Here is a 16903-nt window from a genome sequence, read left to right on the forward strand (position 1 = left end):
TTATTGATAGGGTAATTACAACACATGCCCTAGCAACCCTGCATCATTTAAACGGTGAGTGGTGACGCTTCGGCGGCAACCGTTGAATAATTGAACAATAGTGCACACACGCACTCCTGGCGTTATGTGGATGAATACTGACACACTTTCAGACAGTTTAACTAAATCCTCACATTGCACAGGATTGTATAATATAGTTACGAAATATGTACAGTATTATATTATCTGTGGTTAAACCATTCATTTGTTACGCGAATGTAGATTCCTATATTACTACATTAACGTCCGCACATAAATTGGTGTGGATTATACTAAATTTTACTTTAATTTCAATTAGTTAATAACAAAATTTAGAATTTCTTCATTTTCTTCATTTCTTCATTCAGATATTAACTCATACGATAACATATCGACGGAGAAGACTTTCTTTTGAAATATTTCATACCAATCTACTCTACCTAATGAATTAATTCGTTTAGGAACAAGGATATCACAGACTCACATATAAAACGTATAAAGAAGAAGACAGGACAATAAATGCGTTAAGAAGTTGCAATTTTTACTTGTTCTCCGAGTTTAAATTACAAAGAAAAATCCTCTTTGCAGCGTGACTTTGATAACACTCATTTATTGTTTTGAAACTCTTGTAAAATTCAAGTTGGAAAAATTTCCACTTAAAGTATCGTCTGCTCAAGCCGTCTAAATAAAATATGATGATACGAAATACGAATGATTCGAAATGCAATGCCTTTTTGTATTCCAATATGTTTTACAATGCAAGTGTTGTGCGATTGTAAAACTGTGCACAATATGTTTTAAGAAGAACCAGGTGTGAGAGCAGATACATAAGTAATCAATCCAAAACTTCAGTTTAGTTTATTCTCATATCGAATTCTTCGACCAAGCACATAATCTCAGTACATCAAAAGAAAATTTAAATATATATTTCCTTTTGAGAAATTTTTAAACCTAAAACGGATTTATCATCGTCATTTATAATGCTGATTAATCCACTAAACAGAAATAAATGATAAAAATTAAAAATGCTTCAATTCATCTATTCTCTAACAAAGCAGTATTTTTAATTTCAAATAATAATAAATACGATATTCGAATATACAACATTTGGTTAGGTTCCGGTTAGTCAAACAGATAAGACGCAAACCACACAACTATGTTATTTAAATTACAGTAACAAGTCTCGATTCAGGAACAAACATTAATCTTAAAGTCCGTATGCGATGTTCAACTGGAAACTACAATATAGTTCTCAAGTTAAAGAATGTTCGAGTTGGGGAGTTATAAAACGACCCCGAAGGTCAGGAAGCACTTTTCTGAGAACAATACTCATTTGTTACAAGTGTGAATCTTTAGAAAGAAACATATTACCCCAGTCCCACCGTACGATATTTTTCGTTGCACACTTGAAAGTTGAAACTATAAATAACATTATATAAGTAGCTCTATTCTACTTAGGTAATCGATTATATTTTAATCACAGCTATGTAAAAACATATATATGTCGTTGTTCTTTAGTTGCATATATAAATTATAAGATTTTCTAAAAATACACATAAAATGTACTTAATACTTTATGTGTACCTAAGTAAGAGGTACTAGAATTATATTGTAAGTACTACGTGAATGTTGAATAGATTTAAGAAGGACTACTTCGATTCAATAATAAATAATACATTTTATTTTATGAATAGAACGACAAATTATTGAGCTCGTTATCCGATCGTTATCAATAGATTTACGACACAAAGCGTGGATTCGAACATTTTAAAACTTGTTTCGTGATAATTTTTCGTAGATTTACTTATTCCAATTAATTTATGTCGAATGCGGAATGAACTACGTCTTTTCCAAATAGATTGAAAGCAGAATATGACGTAATCTTTAAAAGACACAATATATCTAGTGTGGCAACACACACACACTAGTGTAGGTCCTATATATTATCTGTCATCATCATCATGTGTTTGGTATTTACTAGAAGTATTACAGGTGCTTTGCCGGCCTTTTATGGACAAATAAGGTCTTTTCTTGAAGGCCCCAATGTCGTTGGTTTTTGAAATTATATTATTTTGCTATTCAGTCTTTCATTTCTTATATTTTTAATACTGTTTATGAGAAAGCTATTATGCAGTATCAAACACGTTATGTAGCTTTATTATCAACCATATACATATTTGCAAATAAAAATTTCACATATTTGCCTACTCACTATATAATTAAAAAACTATGCTTTCAGCAAATGACATTTTTTTTGATAAGCGATTTCATATTAATGGAGCAATTTTTATCTCTACGTACGTTTCAAATGTAGATATAATTTTTATATACGTATCTACTTCGTATCTACATACGGTACATATATTTTACCTACCTATATTTAAATAATTTACATGTCTATTATTTGATGTTTTTCAACATTTCAATTAAACACGTTCTGAAACATTGATATGAAAGATCCAAAGAGCCAATTATATTAATGTCACGTTACAATTGGTTTAACTCACTAATAAAATCAATTGATACTAATAATAAATTGTTCAATAGAATCAGCAGATAAGTGACCGAAGAAATATAAAAATAATCTTCTATTTGTCTGTACGAAGAAGCTCTACGAGAACATGAAAACGATATAACGAACGACTCCCAATATCAATTTTTCATGAAATTTTGATTTTAATATTTATAAAAATTGATACCGGAATACGAAAGCTCTAAATAATTAATATAACATAATATAGATAGACACTTTGTTAGGTATGTTTTTCCAGGCGTAACGCTTCAGTCCATTGTGAACATTAATAAAATTCAAATTTAATTCTTAAAGTTATTCGATATTAAGACACATTTTGCTAAATCCGACCTCGCTTTTAAAACCCTCTGAATAAATTATTCGTCGGAAAGGACAGAAAACTTTACTTTAACAAAGTCCGCTGAGTTGTGCTTCTAAGAGAAACCTGTATCATGAAAATTATTTTAGAAGGACTTAAAAGTAATACATATTTTAACGGAGCTTTGCTTTATAAATTATCATAAAAATATAGATAATGCGAGTTACCGGTTTTAAGCAACACTAACATGTTTCAATGCGAAATGGTCAAGCTTACATATTATTAGATCCCAACTAAATATTGCTAAACTAAGCAGTCTAGTCTAAAATTTTTAATTCAGTTATAAATTTAAGTAAATAGTCTAATGTGATCGCATATTATGAGTATATATTGGCTATTATATTCGATCCTATTCACAACACAAATGTCGAACATCTAACTAATTGCAGTGTACATACGCCACCGTCAACCGTGTGCATTTGCATAAGCTATTGAGGAGTGTTGTCATTGTAGCGGTATAATTAGTATGGATGTTAATGGATAGGTCATAAAATTCTTGACTTTCTATTCTTAATTTTACCAACACAACAAAGATAAATTTACAAACAGTTTTAAGGTTTCACAAACACGAATAAACACTAATTTCCTCCTGCTTCACATACATTTTATATGAATATAAGGGGTACATTTTATCAATCCACTATTGAGTTCGAAGCGTGGTTTCGAAGAGATAGTAGGTACATAAAGGCCATTTAGAAAAGTCTGACTCACGTACTCCGTACATATTTAAAATAATGGTTGGAACGTGACATTTTCACTCAAGGTGTAAAACTTTAAAGTGTAATATAGCTAAATTTATTGTCTAGCATAATCTGATAATATGTGATGTATATTTATAATTCAGACACGTTTTTCTTATAATAGAAGTAATATTAATAAATCAATTAATTTTTATAACATACGTTTTCGTTATTTAAGACAAATAAATGGTTAAGGGCCGATTTTTCAATGCTTGGATAAAACTTATTCGTCGAATAATGTATAAAACTACCATTTTAAAAACGTATTCTAATTGCCCGTATTTGACACTTTACGTGACATTTTAATACTATCATGTAATACTTTATTGGATGGATAAGTTTTATCCAAGCATTGAAAAATCGGCCCTAACAGCTGTGCTTATAAAATAAGTAGGTATATATAGTTAACTAGATTCATTCTCGCAGTATCTACGAATTAAAAATTAGAATTTAGAATCTGATGATGTTGCATGGTACATAGAAAATAAATCTTACTAAAAAGAAGGCTACACCTGTTTATTCATTTATGACTTACTGGCCCGATAATTCCGAAGAACCTTCCGTGATTGACAGTTTAATCGCCGTAAAGTTTCCGGAAATTTTCCAATCTTCTGTGCAATTTCCTTTAATTTTCATTAGGTAAAATCTTCCTACAAAGCATTATAAAATTTAAAAAAATGTATTTCTTGTTTTGTAACCAATATAAATATTTTTTCATTTTTAATACAGAAATATTTAGATTTAATTTTAAATGACTAGATATTTGCAACCATTGTGGAAGACATTCATTTCGATTACAATTTATTCAAACAGTTAACAATTTTAATACCAAAAGTAAAGAGATATATAGAAAATATAAGAGATATAGAAAGCTTGAAATCTGTACATTAAACTCTTAGAGCCACACAAAGGAAAATGGCGAGACTCAAAACGCATTAGGGCGAGACCTCACTAAGAAAACACTTGCGAGGAAAGACGAACTGCTATTGAATTGGAATTTTATACATTAAAGGGTTTACCCCAAGTCTATCCAATCCCACAACAATTATTAAGTTTATTTGTATCGATCGTCTAACCTAGTTTCAATCTTCTATTTAGATACCTATTGTCAAAATGGAAATGGTAGCGCATGTGTATTAAGTTCTTATATCACACAAGAAAAGTAAATGCTTATTATGAAAAATAGCCAATTAGCAAAGGGAAAAATACCATAACAGCCACTGCATCATTAATTGCCTTTGTTCAAAGCTTTAACTTCTTAGCTCGTTCTGGATCCAGCATTAGGCAAATATTTGCGAACAGTACCACTTAATTAATTGCATACACCCTTATTCCCTCTCCCAGCCACAATATGTGTCTAACGACAGAATCTAATCTGGATTTTTTAATCGAGTAAAATGTTAATTTATGTGGGTGCTTTATTTTATACCTTTTTTAATTTTTAATTCTCTATGAGATACGGCAGAAAATGGAATTAATTCTTGACGACTAAAACGTCCTTTTCCTAATTTAATAACATCGCAACTCGCAGGTTTTTGTAGTCTATAAATAGGTGAATGTACAGAAATGAGAAAGTATAAACAAATAATATACCTTCTCTCGGTATAATACGAATAGTCTCAAAAACTTCTTCAGTCAGGATTTCTCGTGATAGTGCTCTTTTTGTTGTTACTTATTATACCGAGTAAGTTCTTCTCTGAGGAATATATTTTTCTAACTAGATATCCTAGTCACTCCTCGTGCGTAGAAATGTGAACAATTCCTCCTTCTAAATCAAACACTCAAAGCATCTATTGTGCTTAGCCTAAACCACTTCTATATTAATTTAGTTTCATTAGTGTAGGTATAAAGGGGAAAATGTAGTAAATAGTAGGTAATGTAAAGTACTAAAGGAATTAGTTTAGGTAACTGATTGTTTTCCAGGATTGCGTGAAGGGTGAATTATTGCTTGAAGTACCTATACTTAGATGCTGTTACATTTATTTTTGCACGTAATAAAAATGATAGAAGTTACATGGTTTTCGCAAACAAGGATGTAGTAAGCAATTAATTACAAAGATGTATGGAAAAGACTCCATATTTTTTGCACCGTTTGTTGTAGTAAGTATGAGATTGATTTAGTAAAGTTTTAAATAAAGCAAAGCTTTGGAAGTAACTTCATATGCTCATTGCTATTCAATTAGCGCGGCGTATACAAAGGACATCGGCCACTGCCCATACATACCAAGACCTGACTATGAAATGTCGCGACCATGATTAATATAGGGCTTAAATGGTTCGCCTAACCACCCTTAGCAATCCCACATTGCAAATATATTATTTGAAAGTGGTGGAGCTTAGAATTTTTACATAATTTGCCATTTTTGAGGTTATGGCTACGTATATAATGAATATGGTTTAGAGTTATACCTACAGCCATAGCTAAATTCTAAGGGTGGACGACGTAGCCTATGTTATTTATTTGATTGTTATATAAGCCAATACAACACTGTAGTGACAAATAATAAACAAAATCATGTTTTTCAGCTACGCGTCAGTCATGTCATGTGTCATCTAACCTTTGTGTCTACTGTCTATTATGCCGGTAAAAAATACGTTCCGTTTTGCATATTTTAGGTATATTATTAAATGTATTTATGGCATAAAATATTTTTTAAATCTATAAATTATATCTTTCTTACTGTTTTTGCTATTAAATATGATAGGTGAAATAAAACAAAGAAATATATATTATTATTCTAGTATTTTTTTAAACGTAATCGCTAATTAAGTCCCGCTGCGCTGTGAAAACGAAACGCATGACACAGGTAAAAATGAAAGACGTTTGGATGCGTTCAAACAATGTTATGAATTTGAGTTTATTTATTAATAATACATAACATTTTCCCGGCCCGAAAAAAATAAGTTAGACCCCGTTAGTAAAAGCACGCATAAATTACTATTTTTTGATACACCGATGATTAATGTTCGCATTCAGGTCATATGTGGCCATCCTCCTTTCATTAGAAATCATATAAAAGTCCATTAGTGCGCAGCGGCTTCAGATGAAAATGCCAAAGGTTTCCATCCCTTACACGTGCCTATAGAATGTAATTAATTGAGGTATATTTTTTATAAATAAAAAATCGTTGCAAAAATTTTTATTCAAAAATGCAAATAATAGTATATATTTAATATTTTGTTCAACTTCGCATACCTGTAAAAAAAATTACAAAATACAGGACAGTAAAGTATGGATATAGCCTCGCGGTTTTCTTATTTCGCGGTTATGACGTAATTAATATTATACCAGAGGTTTATTAGTCTGAGTAAGAAATGAGCTATATTTTTCTTTAGGTAATAAAATTAAGTATGATCGTGTTCTATAATGTGAAACATGAGTATGATCCTTTGCTTCTTAATTAGGTATTATATTATAACATGATGATACCTATAACGCCGCCGAGATTTAACATAATTAACTTTTTCTCTAAAATCTAGATAACTTACGTAACAGTAAGTAAGAGGGTTAATTCGGGCTCAAAATATTCAAAGACCTTAAACACCATCCACCACAGTTTGTATATCTTCATTAATTAGTATTTTGAAGTTTTTAAATAATTATCATTGTTCATAAAGTCTTTATCAATTAAGAATGGAATAGCGTTGGGAAGCACGAGCAAATTAATGCCCGCGGCAATAGATTGAATGCAATGGGGAACTCTGAACGCTTTTTACTCTATCTATCTGGTATTGTAAACTTACATTTCTCATTAATCCATTTCTGTATGGAAATATTAAAAATTAAAATACACTTTACACTATGATAGGATATATAATTATTCTGAGAATATTAATTACGCTTAGTACTTCCCCGTTGCAAATAAGTTTATTTATGCCGTATCATGAGTCGGCGTGCAGAATCGAATTATCACAAAGTACAAACACAGAAGAATCGTGTTCTCTCATCCGTCTTGTAGAAAATGCATTACAATATTTGTTTTTATCTTCTAAGGAATTCGGCGTGTTTTATTGCCTTCATTAAAAACTTACAAATTATTATAAAATATTATAGAATATTTTTTTTTTACATTAACAATTAACATGCTTCAACAACTTACGAAAAAAATCAATAATAATTTTGGTACCTCCCCATTTATAAAAATAGAAAACAAAATGAGGGCGAATAATTCGCTAGGTAGAGATAAATATCATCCGTTTTCGTATACCTACATTTTAATGACGAAATATCGGTTCCAGATTGGAGTCGACACTAATAAATGTTAACGTTGACCTTTACTGACAACCTCAATTCTCGTAATATTAGTTTATCTAATGAATCGCATTATGTTTTGAGTATCGAACTAATTTGGTTGGAAATTGGAAGGTATAAGTTTGTATATATAAATTATACCGAAATAATTTTAAGAGGTTACATGAAAATTCAAAACTCAACCACTTCTTCATATAAAAGCTTACCTACTGATATCGAAGTTTGTAAACTCGACGAAAATTGTACTCGCTGTGGTCACGGCTCTCGGTAATGAATATCTCTCGAGCATCCTGAGATGTTGTTGTTTGTGAATATTAATTTCCGAGGTATTGTTGTGCTGTATCCTGTATCACAAACTTTAATAATAAATTTCTATAATTATTTCTAAAATTAGAAATCTATAAATAAATTTTATAAGTAGGTACGTACAAAAATAAAATTTTAAAGAAGTCAGTTAAAAGTAATAACTATCAATAACATTACCAAGAAATTACTACGTCAATTTACCGGGATAATAATTCTAGGATAGAAGGCAAATTTAATAGCTCTGTCAACATTATTTCTGTCAAGTTCAGTGACCCAAAATTATTATCAGTTACCAACTAATCAGGTCTATCAGGTCTATACTTAGGCTTATTACTAGGTTATACTTAGGCTTATTTTTATCGACTTCCAAAATTATAACTCATTCATTGATCTGCTGGTGTGCTGCTGAAATGAAAATGAACTTTTATCCTTCTTCACTTCCAACAAAATCATACTAAAATATATAAAAAGAGTATATATTTGTAGACTTTGAAGAAAATAGGTCGCAATTCTGCTGCTTGCAGGCGGCTGTAGGTATACGCTTATTAAGCATAGTTAATAGCAGCACATTGTTTCTTAGAGTTGCCAACGCCAGCTCTTGGATAAAACATACGTGACAATATTTTCAAGTAGAGAAAAGCATTTAATAAATCTATTTTTAGTCTGCTATAAAAATGAAAAATATGTACCTACTATTTAGTTAAGATAGATCTGAAGTTATAACTTTTTGAAGTTTTAGTATTCTAGTCACAGTATTGACTTACACAATTTAAAAAAATGCGTATTTTATGAAGATGATATTATAATATAATATATTCAGTACAAATATTGTATTTTAGAAGTTAAAACAAATTCAGTTATATATTACAGGTACACTGCTACAGTCTACACGTGCTACGCAATGCGCTACGGCATGCATTTAGGCATATTCACCTTTCGTAGTCCAAGACAGCATGATTTTTATTTAATTCACATCTTTATATTATCCATTTTCTTTGAATTGTTACTTTATATTTCTCTTTTTTGCTTGGTTAGACGTATTTCTCTGTATAGCATTTTGAATAATGAACATTAGTTACTGTAGAAATAAATGATCACATACATAAAAGATAAAACGAACGGGAATGCTTTTTCTTTACAAAAAAATTGATAGATAATATAATCTGCAGTGCATATTATGTAGATCGAGATGATATCTATAGACCATTAGGTATCAAACAATGTAAACCTACCTATATATGTATTAAATAAAAACTACAAATGACCCACCAATTGTGATCCGAAAAGTATACGACATTACAATTTATATATATGTATACGAGTAGACGGAAGGTGTACATTATACAACCTTCATATTATATTATAGACACTTCATAATATTATAACGAAATTACTTCACATTAGTCAACAAAGGTCGCTAATGGCATTCGTAATAACATAGCCATAGTAAGTTTTAATTTACTGTCGGAGTGCAAAGTAATTGTGGGTGAGGCGGGAAAGTTTGTTGTTGGTGGAGCTAGTTCCGATTCATAAAATACCTACTGCAAAATGCAAGAAGGAAAAGTTTGCATATTTGTCGGGGTAATTCAATTAAAACTTATCTATCCCATAATTTATGGTAAACTAATTCTTTCATTCGCTTTTTATACCATACAGAAATTCATTACCTTTAAATACATAATACCTTCACATTAATTGAATTCAATACAAGTATTTAAGATATACATTTTAGGATTCTGGTCTTTTGGGTTATTTTTAATGTTTTTGTACAAAAGATACATTTACGTCAATAATAATAGATAACCGAGATTATCATTTCGCGTTAAACGCTAATTATGACTATCTGAGTTTTACCGAAACAAAATTTATGGAATTATAAAGTAACAATAACAGCTACTTCTAGAGAAATTCGAGATAATGTATTCTCGATATCTTAATAAAGAGTAAACATGAATCGGGGTTATCACAAGTTCGTCTATATTACATAAACGGATTTGCTTCCTCACATTCATTTTTACATCTCAAGTGCAAGAGACACCTTTGATCAAGTAAGTAAATTATAATTATAATTAATTAAATACACAAAAAATACTAATATCGTTCAATAATATAGTAATGGATAAGAATATTTTATAGAGATTTTTAATAATTATTTATATTCAATTAAATATAAAATTGAAAGTTAAATTTTATCAAGATTTTCCACTTCATAACCTAAATGTTTGATGACGAATTAAAAAATTAAGATAGTTTTGATTATAAAGTGATTTTTTCAAAATTTAACGGTATATCGTATAATAGAGATTTTTAATCGCTAAATTCTTTATTACGATATGTTATATAAACAATACAAGGTACAGTGATACAATGGTCTTCGTTATAGATTATCTTGTGAAAGTCCATCAGAAATGTAAGCTTTTCAGTAATCGCAAGATCTTTCAGCAGTTTCAGCACATCTGCTATTCCGCGCACGACCGTAATTCATTGTCGCTTAATACCAAAGCTCGCAAGGCTTAGCTGTTTTTTTCTCTCATGACACATCGAAACCAATATTAATCGATTCCGTTCGTTTGGACGCGATCAGCGTGAAATATGATTGTAATAAGAGATGGAACGATGAAAAACTCGCTTATATTGCGGCCATTTTGACCGCATTCATCCGTAAGAACGAAGTTTTTGGGACAATAATTTATGGTAAATTTTAAATATCGGATTTAAGTTTTAAATGCGGACCTTTACACGAAAATTATGAAAGAAATAAATGCAGATGAGTTTAATTTCAACTTCTTCACGCTGTTGCGTAAAGAACTTTTACCTACAATTCCATTTAGAATTTGTGACGTATTAACAATCAACTCAGATGTGACTCAGACTCTATATTATTTAGGTTTTACAAATGGCAGTGACAGGTTAAGACGGGATAAAAATACTAACTTATGCCATTTCCAGATCAACCTCAAATATGATACTGAACGCATATTGTGAAAGATGGGAAAATAATTAACAAAAGCGTATCTGATTTTCAGAATGAAAGCAACACTCGTGCTGGTTGTTCTGGCGTGCGCCATGACCTTCGTCTACGGAGACCTCGTGTGCGGTTCCTCCTACTGCAAAGAGCACCCCTGCACAAACAAAATTAGCGATAAGAGCTGCAAAACACCGTCGACCTACCGCGCCAACCACGCCGGCAAATGCGCTTGCTGCCCGGCTTGTGTGACCTTTTTGTGTATGTATTGATTTTTAAAAAGACAATTTTATTGCATATCACCATTCTAAAAAGCTATTCACTTATTATACCTAATTATTATATAGGTACATAAAGATAAGAAAACAGTCGGACGCTACGTACGAAAATAATTATAACAAACTAGCGGTCCGCCCCGGCTTCGCCCGTGGTACATGTTTACGTTTTCTCTACATAAGAACCATCCTCGTACTTCCAGGAATATAATAAAAAAAGAATTATCGAAATCGGTTCAGCCGTTCTCGAGTTATGCGCTTACCAACACATTTTGCGATTCATTTTTATATATAAAGACTAGCGGTCCGCCCCGGCTTCGCCCGTGGTACATATTTACGTTATCTCTACATAAAAACCATCCTCGTACTTCAAGGAATATAATAAAAAAAGAATTATCGAAATCGGTTCAGCCGTTCTCGAGTTATGCGCTTACCAACACATTTTGCGATTCATTTTTATATATAAGAAGATTATGTTTTTGAATATTAATTATTCTATGAAACATTATCTCACTGTAACCAAGGAACATGTTTTGTAGTTAATATAAAAGATTATACTTAACTCATTTTAGAAGATCTTTATAACTGAGGACTTTTACGATTGCAAGAAGTACATTTTTTTATTTTATTTAGAACTAGCTTACCGCCCGCGGCTTCGCCCGCTTTGTCTAAAACCTAATAAATTATATACCAGACCTTCCTCTTGAATCAATCTATCTATTACAAAAAACGCATAAACATCCGTTGCTTAGTTTTAAATATTTAAGCATACATATAGGGACATAGGGACAGAGAAAGCGACTTTGTTTTATACTATGTAGTGATTGCGTGAAATAAAGTCTATAAAGCGCTTAAGAGCTTAGTGACATTTTAGAATTTAACCGTAAACTGTTTCTCATTTATTTATTTTCTATTCCAATTTCCAATACTTAGATGTGTAAAAATAATTTTCTATATTAAACATGTTTTATATGATTTCAGCGGAAGGCGCGGCGTGTAAGACCTACAGTAAGGAGTTGGGAGAGACCCCCTCGGCTGTGTGTCGCGAACCCCTCAAGTGCCTTAAAGGAGTTTGCACCAAAGTTGCACCTAGACGTTAAATCTTTGATAGCTGATATCACCTAAACATGAAATCAAAGTCCTAGACTACAATATTCATTCATTATACCTAAATAAAAACTACACACATACAAATGCTACAACCGATATACGCTTTAATAATTAAAATATTTTACATAAAATTGTCTACATTTATTATCATTTTCCTATACTTTTGTTACCCTCATAAATTTCTAATTCGAATGAGTTGGTAGGTATTTAATTTTGAGGGAAGTTTAGTCATTTCGTTTTTGCTGGAGGTACTAGGCACGTCAGATAAAATTTGTTTCTAATTTACATTGAACTGTAGAGAGTACCTTAGTAAATTACTTGTTTATAATAATAAGATCAATGAAATATATATTCACTGGAGTGTTAAATTGTAAATATCTAAAACGGAAGGCTTTTCACATTTTTTAAAGTATTGAATTTCCTATTAGGAATGTGGATACGGGATAACTTAGTTAAAAGAAATCTAAAGTGAAGTTTTATACTGTGACTGGTACTATTATAACTTTATCTTATTTAAAAACATTTTATATAATAATGAATACTGATATAATAGATTTTTTTGACGATTGTTACATTGATTGCCTATTTATAGATGCAATTTTATAGTTCCACTATCTTTATATCCAAAACTAGTTAAATAAATAACGAAATTAATTAAATTAATAGGTACGTTCATGCACGAAGAAATCAATTAACAACGTTGAACTGTAAACCGATTTGGTAATTAATTTTCCACGCGCGTAATTCAATGTCTAACTCAATTATGTGCTCGTATAGACCACAAGAACTATCCTCCCTTCTGAAATGAATAGAAGTTACTGAACCCTGAACTATGAGAGGCTTTGAACAACCATATTGACTTAACGACGTCGAGCTGGTCGATAGTAATTTATGCTAAATCACAAAGTCTAGATTTCTAATATCGATTTCAGAGTAAAGCGCATGTTGACATAGCGCTGCACACTGTAAGTTAAATGTGTCTAAAATTTTAGCAATAATTTATAACCATTGCCACGTAAGTAAATCTATTCAAACAGTCGTATTATAGCAGATATGCATATGGCATATCTTTTGTACTATGACTTAAAATGAGAGAGGTTAGATGCTCTATAATCCGATAGATGCGTCCTTTTTATTTAATAATTTAGGAAAAATATGAAAATGTATAGAATTTACCTAACTGACCTTAGCTGACCCATCAAACGCCTTTCTTGTAGATACTTTGTAGGCTAAGGCTGTCATTTAGTGGTAAAAATAAAAAAAAATAATCTATTATGAAAAAATTGGATAAAAATCGGCAAATCTTATTCCCGAGCAGCCGACACTGTAACACGAGATTTTTTTATAGGAGAGGAAGATTAGGTAATAGGTAGGTATGTCTCATGCATACAAGTATAAATTAAAGGATTATATAATATTTATTATGTTACACGACTTATTTTCTTCATTCTGTGCGCGAAAAAAGGTTACATTAGTTCTTTCGTCATATATTTTATTAACTTTAGGAACATTGTACAAAACCAAGTACCTACAAAACTATATTTTTCCTCATAATTCGGATTAAACTTCATTAACAAATAACAACAAGGTTTTAACAAAATTTATTTATTCTGAGAGCTCTGTGTTTCAGTGTTCTTTGCACTTGAATGAATTACAGCAATGGAAACATCTGGCATGTTTCTGTTCCATTTCTTTGCAAACAGCAAATAAAATACAGTCCGTAATTTACATACAATTGTAAATTTGTCGTTTTTTGCTTTTATTTTAGCGTATGTAAATCAGATACACGAAATACGAAACACTATATACAGTACACGGCTATGCACGTTATAACAGAGATTGTATTTTAGGTCTGATAGTTTCGTAGCGAACATGCAGAACTCAAACTTTGCACAGGAAGCTTCGTATCGACTGAATACCAAAGGTTGTCAGTTCGCAGTTCGCGTCTCTTGTTTGCTTTCAGCTTACTCCTTTACACCGCGCCGTGAATATTTAAATTTGCCACACATAACAACACGGCTACGAGAAAATCATTTTACTTTGGTCCGATTTGCATATTTAATTTATACAAACATGGTATTCTCACAGCTTAGTAGGTAGTGTAGTGTGGTCATTAAACAAATATTGTGTGGTTACGACAATTACAATGTAACGTTGTACTCTATGTAATAAGTACAATGGGACATCATCAAGCTAGGCATGGGTCAATAGCTGTAATAGGGCCGAATTGAAGATTTCTATTTACTGTCGCGAATTAATGTTTTGTAAATTAAAATACATATATGTATATATATATATATATATATATATATATATATATATATATTATTAAACTCCAAACAATTACTCACAGGCTTACTCTTAAATACTATAAACTAAGAAATTTTTAAAATATCTAATATTAGTAATAGCTAATATTAAGTATTAAATAACAAAGAAAAATGTCACGAATAATACTTTTTTATTCCCTCAGTGCATAACAATAAAACAGCCCTAACAAATTCAAGCAAAACTAAATTGAAATATTTTTCTTGAATATATACATTTTTCCTAGTAGGTATTATTTAACATTTATTTTAAGAACAAGCACATTATGCAATACAAAGCTTAGAAGCTCAGGAAATGTCTTTCAAATATTCGTTTACTTTCCCTTGTCAAAACCGTACTTAGGTAATGGCATGGCTAGGGTTGCCAACACTTCATCATCAAAATATAGTATTTTCCAAAAAAGGTGTAAAAAATATAGTACATTTAAAAAAAATATAGTATTTTATAGGAAAAACAAAAAAATAGACAAATATATATTTATTTTTATAAAAACTATATTTTTTTGCACTTCTTGCACTGTGTAACAGCTTTTTTAACCGACTTCAAAAAAGGAGGAGGAGGTTATCAATTCGGCCGGTATAATTTTTTTTATGTATGTACACCGATTACTCCGAGGTTTCGTAACCGTTTTACGTGATTCTTTTTTTGTTCGATGCGGGATGGTGTCGAATTGGTCCCATAAAAATTTTATTCGGATAGGCCCAGTAGTTTTTATTTTATGAGCATTTTTGTCTGTACTAGATGACTTAATTGAAATGTACCAAGTAACTTTGACTCACTTCCCGGTAACCGATTGAGCTGAAATTTTGTATACGTATGTAAATTGGATAGCGATGAAAAATTATCATGACAGAGAGCTGATTTGATGATGGAATCGGAAGGTGGCCATAGGAACTTAGTACATAATACATTTACTCAACTTTATCGAGATTGGGCTCGTTTGATTCGTGTTGAAAAATACACTAAAAAGTATTAAATAAAAATAACTGCGTTAAAAACAACCGACTTCAAAAACGGAAAAGTACAAAATAAAAAAGATTTGATATCATTAATTACTACATAATATTATTTAGATGTGCTTTTTATTAAATAGGTTTGAAGTCGGTGCCAAACACTTAGTATTTTAGTCAAACCTATTTAATAAAAAGCACATCTAAATAATATTATGTAGTAATTAATGATATCAAATCTTTTTATTTTGTACTTTTCCGTTTTTGAAGTCGGTTGTTTTTAACGCAGTTATTTTTATGTTTAAAATAAAAGTATCAAGCTTTGTCACATTCAATTTTTAAATTAATATAAATCAAAAGCTCATTTTTTATTAATGATTCACTACTTCTGTTTCTTTCTTCTCGCCACTGGTATATGCGCAATATGTTATATGACTTAGCCATATTTTTTTTAATGAAAGATTTGTTTGTAACATTTGTCGGTGTTGAAAATATAGTATTTTTGCGTACTATATATGTTTTCAACAGTATATAGTACGCAGACCCGAAATATAGTATAATACTATATATTATAGTACGGTTGGCAACCCTAGGCATGGCCGTCCTTCATAATTTAAATTTGTAAGCCACGAATATCAAAACCAAATGTCAAAAACAGCGTTCTACCCTATCACACTTCCAATTTTAAGTGAATAATTAAGTTAAGGTTTTCTTCCTACTTTTTTTAAATAAGTTCATAATAACTAAATTAACTCTTGAGCTAATGCTGTTGATCAAAATATTTTTCTCGGATGTTTTTCGTGAACCGAGGGCGAAAACATTGTTTGCTGTGAAGACAAATGCCAAAAAAATTGGAGGTTAAAACAAACGTTAATGTCAAACAATATGTTATCTTAGGTTCAGTTAACAAAGGTTCCAGAATCCGTTTTCAAAATCGATGAACTGCGGTCTACCTACGACACTTACGTAGAAAGGAAGGATTTATAGCGTCATAGATTATTGTACCTACTCACGGTGGCGTTCCATTGAAAATACCCCAGTTTTTTCAATGGAACATACTTATAAAAC

At 30.8% G+C, this 16903-nt stretch overlaps 1 protein-coding gene across 1 annotated transcript; it reads left to right on the top strand.

Annotated features, from left to right (window-relative positions):
- The first annotated feature begins 10146 nt into the window (after window positions 1–10146).
- LOC149905796 (fungal protease inhibitor-1-like) lies at window positions 10147–12688 on the top strand. The gene is made up of 3 exons (XM_090105458.1): window positions 10147–10255; window positions 11234–11433; window positions 12429–12688. The coding sequence occupies exons 2-3, from the start codon at window positions 11235–11237 to the stop codon at window positions 12545–12547; spliced, it is 318 nt and encodes a 105-aa protein (XP_089961584.1). The 5' UTR covers window positions 10147–10255; window position 11234; the 3' UTR covers window positions 12548–12688.
- Window positions 12689–16903: the final 4215 nt, after the last annotated feature.

This window comes from Colias eurytheme, chromosome 9 (assembly GCF_061535395.1).
Source record: "Colias eurytheme isolate Ceu_HAF_F1 chromosome 9, ilColEury1 Martin Lab GWU primary, whole genome shotgun sequence".
Classification (NCBI taxonomy): domain Eukaryota; kingdom Metazoa; phylum Arthropoda; class Insecta; order Lepidoptera; family Pieridae; genus Colias; species Colias eurytheme.

Excerpts from the sequence above, each read along its gene's own strand:
- LOC149905796 (XM_090105458.1), top strand. The coding sequence starts at position 11,235 with ATGAAAGCAACACTCGTGCTGGTTGTTCTGGCGTGCGCCATGACCTTC. Across the intron at positions 11,434-12,428 it reads GGCTTGTGTGACCTTTTTGT|CGGAAGGCGCGGCGTGTAAG; the intron begins GTATGTATTGAT and ends ATATGATTTCAG.